This window comes from Leucopleurus acutus (genome assembly GCF_964270905.1).
Source record: "Leucopleurus acutus genome assembly, chromosome: X".
Classification (NCBI taxonomy): Eukaryota; Metazoa; Chordata; class Mammalia; order Artiodactyla; family Delphinidae; genus Leucopleurus; species Leucopleurus acutus.
Window position 1 is genome coordinate 107090309 of NC_139148.1, and position 13267 is coordinate 107103575.

General features: G+C 39.6%; 1 protein-coding gene across 1 annotated transcript in view; it reads right to left on the minus strand.

Annotated features, from left to right (window-relative positions):
• The window catches only part of TENM1 (teneurin transmembrane protein 1), a gene marked incomplete at its 3' end in the record, with an annotated part of 801014 nt that overhangs the window by 101004 nt on the left and 686743 nt on the right, over positions 1–13267 (minus strand). Inside the window, exons 23-24 of the mRNA XM_082865351.1 lie at positions 7516–7536; positions 2102–2334 (exon numbers count right to left, since the gene is read on the minus strand). Of these exons, the coding sequence (XP_082721477.1) occupies positions 2102–2334; positions 7516–7536 (254 nt within the window). The remainder of the gene's footprint in view (positions 1–2101; positions 2335–7515; positions 7537–13267) is intronic.

Below are 13267 nucleotides of genomic sequence, written 5' to 3' on the forward strand. Positions count from 1 at the left end.
AATTATTTGCTTTATTTGGAAAAGCTGACATTCATCCTGTGTGGCAGGTTGAATGTGGTAGGTGAGATGAGTGGTTTTCACACCAGCAGCAACTCAGGAGGGTGTCAATTTCAGGCACAATACAAGCTTGATTCCTCCCTATTTCTCATGCAGAAATCCTTATAATACCTGTAAGCGTTTTAAACCTGTGTAAAAGGTGGGACCCAGCCTGACGTATTTCCTTGAAAGATGAGCTGATTATATGTTGCACCCGAGTTATGCATTCACTCATCAAATATTTATTGCAGACCTACTATGTGTAAGGATGGAGCACAGGTACAAGAGGAAAAAAGAAACATTGCCAAACACTTTACCATGATACCTATGGGTGGGGATGCTTATGTTCCCTTAGGGAAAAAAGGTCATCCCCTTTAAGTGCCATTGAAATTCCTCTTAGGAATACTTGGGTATGGATAAGAGTTACCTAATTGGTCAATTACATAAGAAGCATGTGTAGTGGATCTCACACTGTGCAAGATATTGCTGAGGAGGTGGGGAAGAGTCAAAAGAAATATTAGATATAGTTTCTCATCTCAAGCAGCTCACTTTGGTAATAAAAAACACTCCATTCATGAAAGGACTGGAAAGTAAAAGAAGGCAAAATATAATCAGGTGCTAATTGGGTAGTGGAGACACTCTTAAAGAAATTCAGATTTAATGGGCTGGGTTAGCCAGAGGGGCTTTATGAAAGACACATGCCTTGAGTATGGCGTTGAAGAAAGGGACGGCTTTAAACTCCGACTGTAGTTGAAATTTAATCCCCATACGGCAAATGTCAAATAGCTAAAGAGTAACCTCTTAATATTTGAAATAGTAAGTTGACCATCTAACAAATTAAACACATTGACCTCACTATATTTTTTGGCATGGAAAGGTGTTCATAATACATTACGTATGAAAAGCAGATTACAGAACAGCATTCTATAATATGATTCCATTATTAGAGAATAAAATATATGATATGCATAGAAAAAAGTCTAGAAGGATATACACTAAAATGTTAACAGTGGCTTTCTAGATGTGGTAGGATTATGCGTGACCTCAATTAAAAACATTTTTTGTGTTCTCTCTTTTCTAATTTTTCTGCAACAATTGTGTATTATTTGTGTAATAGTTAAAAAGAAAAAACACATTGGGTTCTTAAAACCCACTACAATGAATACTTCATAAAACCTGCTGAAATAAAAGCACACATACACACAACATCTTGGAGAAGGAACAGAGAAGAATGATTAAATAATTAAGGAGACAGGGTGGATGATATATGACGACAGACTTAAAAGTTGACTATCCTTCAGCTTAGTGGCCTAAGATGGGAATATGATCCAAGTCTATAAAATCATGAAGCTGACTGGGAGAACACGTTTATTTACAAATCCCAGGCAACAGAATTGAGGGTTGGCCCTTTAAGGTTGAGAAGCTGAATTTAGAAAAAAATAACAGTAAGGCTGAGCTCTCACAGAAGGCCAAAAAAAAAAAAAAAAAAAAAAAAGGAATTTGTTATACTAGGGGTGATATAAATTGAAAATATAAATAGCTTCAAGAATGATTTAGATAAATTAATGGAAGATAGGTTCATTAAAGGTTGGTTGTTAAGGAAAAGCCAGGAGTGTCTAAAGTCTGTGAGATACTCAATATATTTGAAAGTGGTAGAAGGTGGCACAGACCTGATCCCCAAACCAGTGCAGGCCACAGTGCTAAAGCCTTCCTCCTGGAGGCTCTCTGCTGGCCAGGAGTTAACCCTTTAGTTGTTGGACTATTGGGAGTTTCCAGGAAGGAGATCATGGGGAGAGGCTGGGGTGTCCGGGAGGCAGAGGGTTCTGGGCAATAACTATTTATCAACCAGAAAAGAAGCATTCCAATATTTTAATAACAGTTATGACTATACTAATGCATATTGGCTAAAAATTAGTCCTGGGTGTGCCTATCTTCCGAGATAGACTTCAGAGATGATGTCTGTCAGAGGTACATTGGGACGGATGGACTACAGTGTGATAACAATCTTAGGATTCTGCCTAGTCAAATGAAACGTTTAGATAACCAAAGGATTTTTTATTTTTACCTCGAGGGCTGTTCAGTGAAGCTTCCGATGCTCTCCCTCCATCTCCACAGTGACTCTGGTCAAAGGGAAGGCACTGATCTCCTGTTCCTGCCACCACTTCAAAATTCTTGGACAAGTCTTTTGTTTCCACAAGAGATTTCAACTTGTAGACTTTTCGGGTATTGGTGTCTGATAGATAAAGTGATTCAGACACAGGGTCCATAGCCAGATAGTATTTGTGAGCAGGACTTGTGCTAAGGAAGAGAAAAGTAAAGTTATTCAAAGCAATTTGTTCAGCATACACTCCCTGGGGTCTGCCTTTTGTCACAAATGGAAAATTCTCTTAAGAGATAAAAGAATTAATGTATCTTCCTTATGTACCGAGCCGACAGGTACCTCTTTGTTTTTCTAGTAATGGGTCTGGGATTAAAAAATAATTCAGTGCGTACTGCTAACCTGTAATGTTCCTGATATTCCAATACCGTCCATTTGGGGGTAGAGAAAGAAGCAGAAGATAGAAAATCCCAGGAGATCCTTTTTCTCATACATACCTTTCATACCCGCCTCAGTTCTCCAATTACCTACTAGATGACTGCCTGGATGTCTAAGACACCTCAAACTCAACAAATCCAAAACAGAAGTTATTCTCTTCCTGCCTTCCCCATCCTTCAAAAACCTACTTCTTGTCTTCTGGGCTTCCTGCCTCACTTGCAGTCACTACTGTCCTCCCAGGGTCCTGCTGGAAATTGAAAGGCATGTACAAAAAGTGAGGAGTGTGTCTTAGGGAGGGCTGTGCTGGAGATACTCTTCCACTCCAAGCTTCCTTTTGTTAGCTGACCACCGTACTTCTCTAATACACTTTTTCTTTTTCAGGACATAACAGAAGTGATCATATTTGACCTTGTCTTGGTTATAATTAAAATCATCCATACCTCCAAAAGGTGACACTCAAGTTACCTTGATTGGATTTTGGTATTCCTGAAACTCTTCAGTTCCATATTTTACATAGGATCTTGTGTTATTTTTATCTGCATACATGGCTGAGCTCATTCATTAGTTTTGACTATTCCTAATATCATTTTTCCAATAGCTGCAGGAACTTTGGTTTGGGGGACATTTTGCTTGAACTTAAGGTTCCTGTACTGCTGATATCATCCAAGCTCCCAACATGGAAGTCTAACCCTTACTCTCCCCTTTTCTCTCCACATTGTGCCTAATTGTGCCTGAAAACAAGCTTTCAGAAGCTTTGTCCCTCCTGCCATCACATTAGTTCTAACTCTTATCATCTGTGGCCTGGAATATTTTCTATAGTCCTGCCCATAGGAGGTGTTTTTGAAATCTTAAATCCATTTTTCCCCCATACTGACTCCAGGGTTATTCTGATCATTTGGTTCCCATCTTTAAAAACTGTACAAACTTTTAAATGTTCCTTAGTGTGGTGCACATTCCTTTCTTCACTTAGTAATTAATTCTCTTTAACCTTTTAAGGCTTTACTCAGGCATCATCTTCTGAAGAAAGCCTTCCGGAAATGTCTAGGCTCGGTTATTTGCACTATGCTTACCTCTATTCTCGGGGATCACACATCATATTACTTTTTAAAAAATGTATTGGTATGCCCCAGTAAACCATGAGAGCTTGGAGGAGAGTAATCTTGTCTTATCTCTAACGTGCTCACTGCACAACACTCTGCCTCACACCCAATGGTCTAAGCCAGAAACCAGAAGCCATTCTTTACTGCTCCTTCTTTCCGCCATTCCCCATATCCAGTAAAACATCATTAAAAAAAAATTCTACCTCCTAAACTCTTTTCCAATCTGCCCACTTCTCTTTATCTCCACCGTCATTAGTCCTGACATCTCTCAGCTGCACTCCTTGCTTGGTAATACCATTTCTGTATTGTGGATTTATTCAAGTCATTCAGAAGTATTTACTAAGTGCAAACAATGTGCCAAGGAACTGTGCTATGGTCTGGAGACCTACCTGTGTGCCCAATACAGCCCCTTGCTGCATGGAACTCACAGTCTAGTGGGGGAGTCAGATCAGTAAATAGGCTATGACTGTCATAAATCCAAGTGTTACAACAGAAGTAGAAAGCGAGAGAAATGAGCAGATAGGAGGGACACGTGACCTAGCAGCAGCTATCACATTGTATTAGCATTATTGTTTTAAATTATGAAGTCCATACTTTACTCATATTTCCTTAGTTTTTAATTAATATCCTTTTTCTGTTTCAGGATTCCACCTAGGATACCAAGTTATATTTAGTCTTCGTCTCCTTAGGCTCCCCTGGGCTGTGACAGTTTCTCAGACTTCCCTTGTTTTTGATGACCCTGATAGTTTTAAGGAGTACAGGTCAGATATTGTGTAGGATGCCCCCACGGCAACGTAGTCTGATTTTTCTTTTTTCTCATAGTTAGACAGCGACTACAGGTTTTGGGGAGGAAGACCACAAGGGTAAAGTGCCATTCTCATCAAATCAAATCAAGGGTAGTAATATCAACATGACTTACTGTTGATGTTGACCTCGATCGCCTGGCTGAGGTAGTGTTTGTCAAGTTTCTCCTCTGCAAATTTACTTTCTCTCTTACTTTCCACATTGTATTCTTTGGAAGGAAGTCATTCTGCCAAGGCAACACTTAAGGAGTAGGGAGTTATACTCCACCTCCTTGAGGGTCGAGTAGCTACATAAATTCTTTGGAGTTCTTCTGCATGAGAACCTTATCTTTTCTCCTCCATTTACTTATGAACTCAACCATTTATTTATATCAGTATGGACTCATGGATATTTGCTTTATACTTTGCATTAAACTCCAATGTGACTTTATTTTGTTGCTCAAATTGTTCCAGCTTTAGCCATTGGGAGCTCTTTCTGTGGCCTTATGTGCCCCTCATAAACCCCATCAATGTCGGTGCGTTTCGGGTTTTTTTGAGCACTTCCTTACTTTCTGGAAGTACAAGATGTTGCAGGCTCATCTTGTATAATCCCTGCTCCAGGACTGCAACGAATCATTTCTCCAAGGACCCCTGGTTCCTTTCACTGAAGAATGGTATTAGAAACTGAGATCTGAGTGCTGGGTGTAAGCACTATTTTTTCCACATCTCTCTCTCTCCAGATACACTGTGAACTCTTTGCAGGCAAGAACATTATTCCGCTCTCTACCTCAGTGCCAACAGAGGGTCTGACAGGGTTGATGTTCAGGAAGTGCTGAACTAAACTGCAGGACATGAAACTAACTAAGACATAGAGGAGTTCGGGCCTTGGCTACTTAGCCAAGCAAAATGGAGGGGAGAAGGTCATTAGAATAATTAAGATACTCTTAAGGACTGGCATGTTCCTGATTGTATTTGTAATTGCATTTGCCCTCTAAGCATATTTATATTAATGATAGTAAGGCTGGCAAATACTGATTTGAGACCCAGTTTACGGTTTTAATTGGAAAAAAATCAAATCCAATCGGAATACTTGATTTTTTTCTACTTACCTTCATCAAATAAGAGAATCCGGTAGATTCCAGGGACATCTTCAACCCTGGAACCACCATGACAGCTGCTGTAAATAAACTGTAAAGGGTCCCAACAGATTCCAGAATTGATTTGGCAGTCATACCAGACAAAGCATCTCTGCAGCAAAGACTGCTTAAATAGGGGTTTGAGTAAAAGTTTTGACATATTTACTTGCACTTTTTGCCTTCAGAATAAAATTTTTCCAGTGCCCTTCGATCTTTCTAGAATACAGAAGGGGTCACAACCCTTCCCTGAAATAACCTTCAATACTTTGGTAGCCAGTCTGTGGAAGTTTCAACTGAGCCAGATCAATCGTGTTTTGTTTAGGAGAAGTCCATAGGCTATTTTTCCAAGAGAAATGTTACTTGCACAAAAGCACTTTGGAATGCATTCCATTCATTTACTATTGAATATCCCCTATGTGCCTGTGAGGGAAGTTGGAATTATCATTCTTCTCAAACCTCAGCTGGGGAAACCCAGACACATACAAGGCTCGCCCAAGGTCACCAACAAGCCTGTGCTTGGACTAATATTAGATTAGATCATATGTGACTGTGTATGCAAAATAAATACCTACAAGAATAGTCTTGTTCTGAAAGTGGCAAAAAAACAAAAAAATCACCGTTACTGTCTTCTTCTAACTATGTTGCTCAGCGAGGCTGTTCTCAAACTTTGCACACTGGCCTTTAGAAAATAGAACAGCCCAACGCACCAAATTCAAATCTGATGGTTATTTTCTTGACAGCCAACAGTCAGGAAGGTCTCCTATATTGAGATGTAATTTCTTGCCATTTCATGCCATTTCCCAAGTGCACGTCAGCTCTTTTGAGATTGTTTCTTTCTACTTTGTGGAAACATGCCAAACCTGAGAAAGAAAAACCACTGGACTACATTCCAATTTGTTCTAATCCCTTGTGTCTAAACGCGTATTGCAATTTGAGATACGTGAAGATTTCTCTTACAACTTCAGTGTTGTTACACTTATTGTCACCTTCTGGTTCGTTTTATATTCAAGCAATGCCCTTCAACTTAGCAAAGATCCCTTCATTCATGCTAGTTAAAATCACACAGATTGTTAAATGGGCAATTAATGCTTATAATTAATACTGGGCAACATTTTACCAGAAAGCAATTTGATAACCAATTTAATTTGCTTAAGGAATCAGTTATGCCAAAGTAGCAAGGCTGATCTTGTGCACTGGTATTTAGGAAGTGGCATCTCCCAAACAAAATCCAAATTACAAACCCTACCAGCGCCATTTTGATGACAATTGGCATTTGAAAGTGAACAAATTCAATTTTCTCCTTTGCAATTTCAGGTAACTTAGAACAGTTTTGACAAGTGTAAGGCATAAACAAATTGAATACAAATACTCATTATGACTAATTTCAGAGTTATGTGCCCTTGTCAGTAAATGGTCAGTTTAAAGTTTATTATTTTTTTTGTGAGATAAAATAGAAACCATGAGGTCACATAAGAGGAAAATGGAAAAATCTTATTCAAGAAGGTCATCATGGGCACTCTCTCTTAATACACACGTCAATTACATTCCTGGAAGCAGGAAGATTGCTGTGCTACCTCTCTCTCTACCTGCAACTTGAAAACATCGAATCTATTTGAACTTACAGACTCACTTGTGATATCACCTAAGGAAAACATAAGCCTGAAAGTTTTGCTTTCCCATGAAGTACTGAACGGCCAGCTTTCACTTATCTTGTTTTCTTTTTGGTATATTTTGATCCTCCAGCAAATTCCCACTTAGTGGAGCTCTCTCCTTTTGGAAGACACTTACCTGAGTTATAACTTCCAAGTTCATGTTCACATTATGCCTTTAACCTTACTTAAGAAGTTTCCCTGTTAGCGCATTATTAGGAGGTGGCGTCTTAGGCAAGAAGGGGCATTAGGTAGCCACCCATGTGATTTGCTTACCTATGTCTGGTATCTCTGTTTCTAGGGTGCACAAGGTATCCACGAGTGGCAAGTAAAAGCAAACAGAGAGTCATCAGTGTCATTCAACAAGCCAAACCTAACCAGACACACCTATTCAATTCCTAACTCAGCTTGTGGCTATTAGAGGGACTCCACAGGGATCACTTAGATGTGCAAGCCAATCCCTCCAGATGTGGACCCAATCCCTCCAGGCTGCTCCTCCTAAAATGGTGTCAAGGTGACTGAATATCCTGCTTGGTGGGTGGGCAAAGCTCTAAGGCAGTTTTTTCAAAAAGTTCACTCGGGACCGTTTTCATTGGAATCGGTTGGGTTCTTGCCACATACGCAGTTTCCTGGGGCTCTCCCCAGTCATATGAATCAGGATCTTGAAGGGGGAGTGGAATTCCCAGGAATTCCATTTTGAACAAACTCAGGTGGTGATTCTGATGCAGAATAAGGTTTAAGAACCACTAGGCTAGGTTTTGAAGAAGCAGCCACTGCAAAGGGTCTGACTGTTCTAGGCTCTATTTTGTTTTTCTGTTTTTTTGAATTTTATTTTATTTATTTTTTAATACAGCAGGTTCTTATTAGTTATTTTGAAAGCCACTTTATCAAAATGCAAACTCTTTCATTATCAAGTCTTGCGTGCAACAGACATCCCAAACCCAACTTTAAGCCACTTATATGATTGCAGAGATAAGATAGGGACATGTCTTGTGAACATTAGCACATTATTTAGCAATATTAAACAATTTAACAAATTGAAAGTATAAAAGTTTTCTCTTCGACCATGACAGAATGTCCCTGGCATCAAAACTGCTGCCTCAAAATAGCTTCAGTAAAACACCATTTACATCAAACTCCTAGGGCCTTGTGTTGTCCAGTTATCCATGCACCAAGGGGGCAACCGGGGTGGGCAAAACAGAACTATGTCAGAAGCAGCAGAACGCTTTGGGGAGCCCCTGATCTGTAAGCCTCTTGGCACAGGGCACTGCCTAGGCTATTTCACTCTGAGACCTGGTATGGGTCGTCTCACCCCGGGAGCACAGTCTGTGGACAGGCCTGACTTTGGGTCAAATCTACCCAGAATTAAAAGGCTATAATCATCTGTGAAATATAGTCATTTAAATTTTAAAATCCTTTTAAACCTGGCCCTTATGTCATTTTGAAAAATATGAAGATAACAAATCTTTTTATCTAAACTAGAAAATGTTCTTATTCTTTGGAACATCAGGAAAGAAGAAAAGATACAAAATGATTTCTTTTGAAGCCATCTGCAACTACTGATTCAAGTCTTTTTAAAGAGACTCTTTCTGGGATTTTACTAGTTGGGTTATGGTGAGGACCCACTGACTTTTCTGTTTCATGGGGCCACCTCAAAAGGGTGGGTATCCCCTGGGTTGACACAAAAGATCAAAAGGTAAGGGTGGGGAGATGTGATTAGAAATCTGGCCCCAGACATTTGAACCTCTTTGAGTTTTTTTGTCTTCAGACACTTGCTTGTTTTCATGGTCTCTAAATTACAGGCTGAGTGTGCTTGAGGCTGGCTCTAATCACCATTACAGGGTTGATCTTCCTGAAGGAAGCTGAGTTGTAAAAATACTAAAAGGATCTCATTAAAGCATGGTTTCGTCTACCACAGAGTCTCATGGTACAGAACCATTTGTGTGGCTACAAAGGGTTCTGAAATTCTTAGGTGATGGCAAGGTGTGGGGAGGGGGATGGTCTGAGTTTCTTGCAGCTTCTTCTGATCCTGCCAATAATGTCACTGTGAATTTGGAAAGATGTCCCATATTATGCAGAACAGCTTCTCTCGTTAGCATCTCAGAGGGAGGAAGTGAAAATGACGGAATTTATTTCCAGTGTGTGACCTTGTTCTGTCCCAGAATTACTTTAACTGTTAAAGATTTAGGATTGAGCTACCACCAAAGTCGGTCTGCTGTCTAGCTGGCAATGGACTGCATGCTGAGGTGTCAGCGTGTGAGCGCTTCACAAGTGCCTGGGCCCATCAGCGGGCATCACCACCTGGCAACTGACTGACTTGAAGCTTGCGGTGAGTTCGGAGAAAGGAGTGGAATGGCAAATCTTTTTAGAGCAAGAAATGCTCCTGATGGTAGGACCTTTAAGTAGATCTTTGATTTTGTTCAGGACCTACATGATTAAAAGGGTTGTCTATTCTTTTTTAATTAAAAACTTTTTATTGAGATATAATTCACAAACCATAAAATTCACGCTTCTAAAAAGTGCAATTCAGCAGTTTCCAGTACATTCATAGAGTTGTGCAACCATCACTATCACTGAATTCCAGAACATTTTCATCATCCCATGAGGAAACCCCGTGTCCATCAGCAGTCGTTCCCCATTTCCCCGGCTCCCCCAGCCCCAGGCAACCATTAATCTGCTTTCTGCCTCTATGGATTTGCTTATTCTGGACATTTCGTATGAACAGAATCATATAATACGTATCCTTTTGTGTCTGGTTTCTTTCACTTAGCATCATTTCTGACGTATTCTTTATATATCCAATGAGGTGGGGGATGGAGAAAAAAGGGACATGCCAACTTCGGAGGTGCTGTCTCGTGACCAGTCGTCATGAGAGTTTGCCTGGCCTGCTCTGTGTTGGTTGCAGCACTTCGCTTGTTCTTCATGCTGTTTTCAGCTTCTTCCCTCATACGTAGCCAGAAATATCTGAAGTCAAAGAACGAACTTCCCTGCCTGCTCATCGTCCCATGGTAGTCTTCCTTTGAAGACCGAGTTCCCACTCCTGCCACTCGTTGACTTCTTAGATCTTCCAACTTCAGCAAACCCTCATCTAAGACTGTCCTCATTCTCTGGCTCTGTCCCTTGGCCTTATCTCAACTTACCTGTCTTGTGTTTAGGGTCCTGTTTTCAGCTAGCAGTTCGTTTGAAAAGCAGTCTCACAAACGAATCCATGCCCAGGGATTAACGATGATTTTAGCTTGATGGGTCATTCTAACACAGGTTCCTGTGTTGGGGACTCTTGGAGAGGCAATGTCTCAACTCAGAGGAACACATTTCTTAGAGTGGAAATTGGGGCACTGTGGAAGGCCAGCGAAGATGTTTTGGGGTGACGTAAAGGGAGCCTTTGAGTGTCAATGTTAATACATGAGATTACACTGGGAAGGTAACCACCTATTTCATCTACGTGTAGTTTGTTTCTGTCTTTGTAGCTCCAGCACTGCTGACAAGAGGAAGGTTCTTGGTCATTTCTCAGATATTTTCAGAGCCCTCACAGTCCACATTCCATATGCCCCTCAGCATGCTAACTGCCCCTAAATGGGTGCTATTCCAGTTCTACTCAATACCTAGTCAATGACAGGAGTTGAGTCCTGAGAACAATGTAGGAAATATTCACCAGTCACTGTAAAAGAAACAGTAACATCTCAAGAGAAATTTTCATGTCACATTGACATTTGTCAAGTCCAAATTACTCAAGGTACCAAGAAGCATCTGCCAGGCTCTTACTGTTTTTTCTTTCTTTCATTTTTAATGAAAGGACAAAATAAATATCTGGAGAATAACAGCATCTTGAAGAATAACAGCATGAGGTTTTTATAAAGAATAAGTCATTTCCAGTTATGCTTAATAAGTTTTCTAATAGATTCATGAAATTAGAGGATGAGAGGGGAGCAAGAGGATATTCATACTTAAATTCTTGCAAAGCACTTGACATGGTGTCGCCTGTTTTTACTTATATAACTATCCATGTAAGTTTTAGAAAACTGAAAAATGACCCTGAGGCCATAATCAAAGGAAGAGGAAACAGAGCCATTAATTGATGAGAAATAGTTGAAGGACTTGGGGATGTACAGAATGAAGAAGAGAAAGCTCAGGAACCTATGGTAATCTGTCTTTACACTTGTGAAAGTTTCTCAGGTAAACGAGGGAAGTGGCTTCTGTGCTTCAGATGTTAACATTTGCCACTACTGAGTGGATGTTTCATGAAGACAATATAAGGAAGAATTTTCAACAGAGCATTCCAAAGATGCAGTGGACTGTCTAGAGAGATACGTAAGTTTTCTGTTATTGAAAAGGATCAAACAAAGTAGAGATGATCAACCGTCAGGGATGCAGTGGGCACTACGTTGTACCAGATACCTCCATGGACTCTTTCTATCGCTAAGCTCACAAATCTGTGATATCACTTTTGCGTTACTGAAATATGTGTGTGTGTTTAAAATTTTAACACGAGAAGCAAGTCACTAGGGATACCTAGGCCTAAACTATCTCATATGGAAATAAATCTATCTTAAAAAAAAATCTTCACAGAATGTATTTTTGAGACTCCCTCGGGTTTAATCGCATGATCTTATAAGCTTCCCTTCTTTATTATTTTATCTCAATTTCTCACTGGAAGGAAGCACTAAGATGTATATGTGCAGATGACATCTGCAGTAAACAGGCAAAGGGATACTATATACTTAAATAACAAGAAATAATATTGTTGTTCTTGGCATGTTGCTAATAATAATCACATAACTGACTTTTCCTTACCCTCCCCATTCAGCCAATGGGGGATCAGCTTGAGGAAATAAATGATCATCCAACAATGAAAATGAAATTATTTTTGAGGTCAGATGAAAGAAACTCAATTGGGGACAGTTTGGATCGGTAGAGCTGAGAGGAAAAATCTATAGTCTTCTAATCTTTGAAATGTCAAGGGGCATCTGGAATTGTTCAATGTGGCCCAAAATGGAACAAGAGGATGAAAGAGAAGGAAATCTAGAAGGGCAACCAGTAGGAGCAAGCTTTATGTCCTCTCAAAATGTCATCAAACTCTGGGCTGAGAAGTACACATCTGTGGATCTTAAAACAAGTTAAACCGTATAAGACATGTAAGAGGATGCTCAAATATTAACGTGAAGCCAATTTTATAGATAGAAAAGTAGAAAACAGAGTAGTTAAGTTATATAATGAATAACCTGACAGAGAGTGAAGATCTAGAATGTTCTGTATCCCTTTCTGTAACAACTTGTTGACGATATTGCTCTTTCATTCACAGCTTTAAATGCAACTAATAACATAATGACTATATATAGTCTGTGTTTCCAAGGAAACAGATGACTCAACCAAATAAAATGACTAATATGCACTGGAGGGGGGGGTAATTAAATTAACTGATTTTAACATCAACCAAAAACTGGTACAAAATGAAGTTTCTGTCTATCTACAGTAGAATTCAATGAACATTATGGTTGTTAAGCTAGCAAAGCCCCTTATATCAACTTATTTCTCCCCAGGAAGTTTAAGCCTGGAAAAGTTACAAAGCAAATATAAAAATTCACCAATTGTATGTGAAAGATGCAATGTGTACAGTATAGGCTACCAATCAGGATAGATACTTTTTTTAAAAAAGTGAATCTAATAAGAGCTATATTAGTTTCTGAGTAAACATGACAGATAATGTTTGCTGTCACAGACTGGGTGGATGGTATTGACTGCAGCCAAATAGGGAGTTACCTGTTAATTAGGTCAAAATGATCATATATATATATATTCATTCAGCTTATTCCTCCGATGGCCAGTCAGAGGAGTGTCGGAGTAGAGAAGGAAGAACTATTTTTTTCTTCTTGAACCTAATGCAGGGAATCTTAACCATGAGTCTATGAAAGGGTTTCATCCACAGGAGGGGGGAATGTGGGGAGAGGGAAAATATGTGACCCCTGAATTTTTTGTGAATGTTTTTTTCTGGGGAGAAGGCACATAACATACAATAGATTCTCAAAAAAAT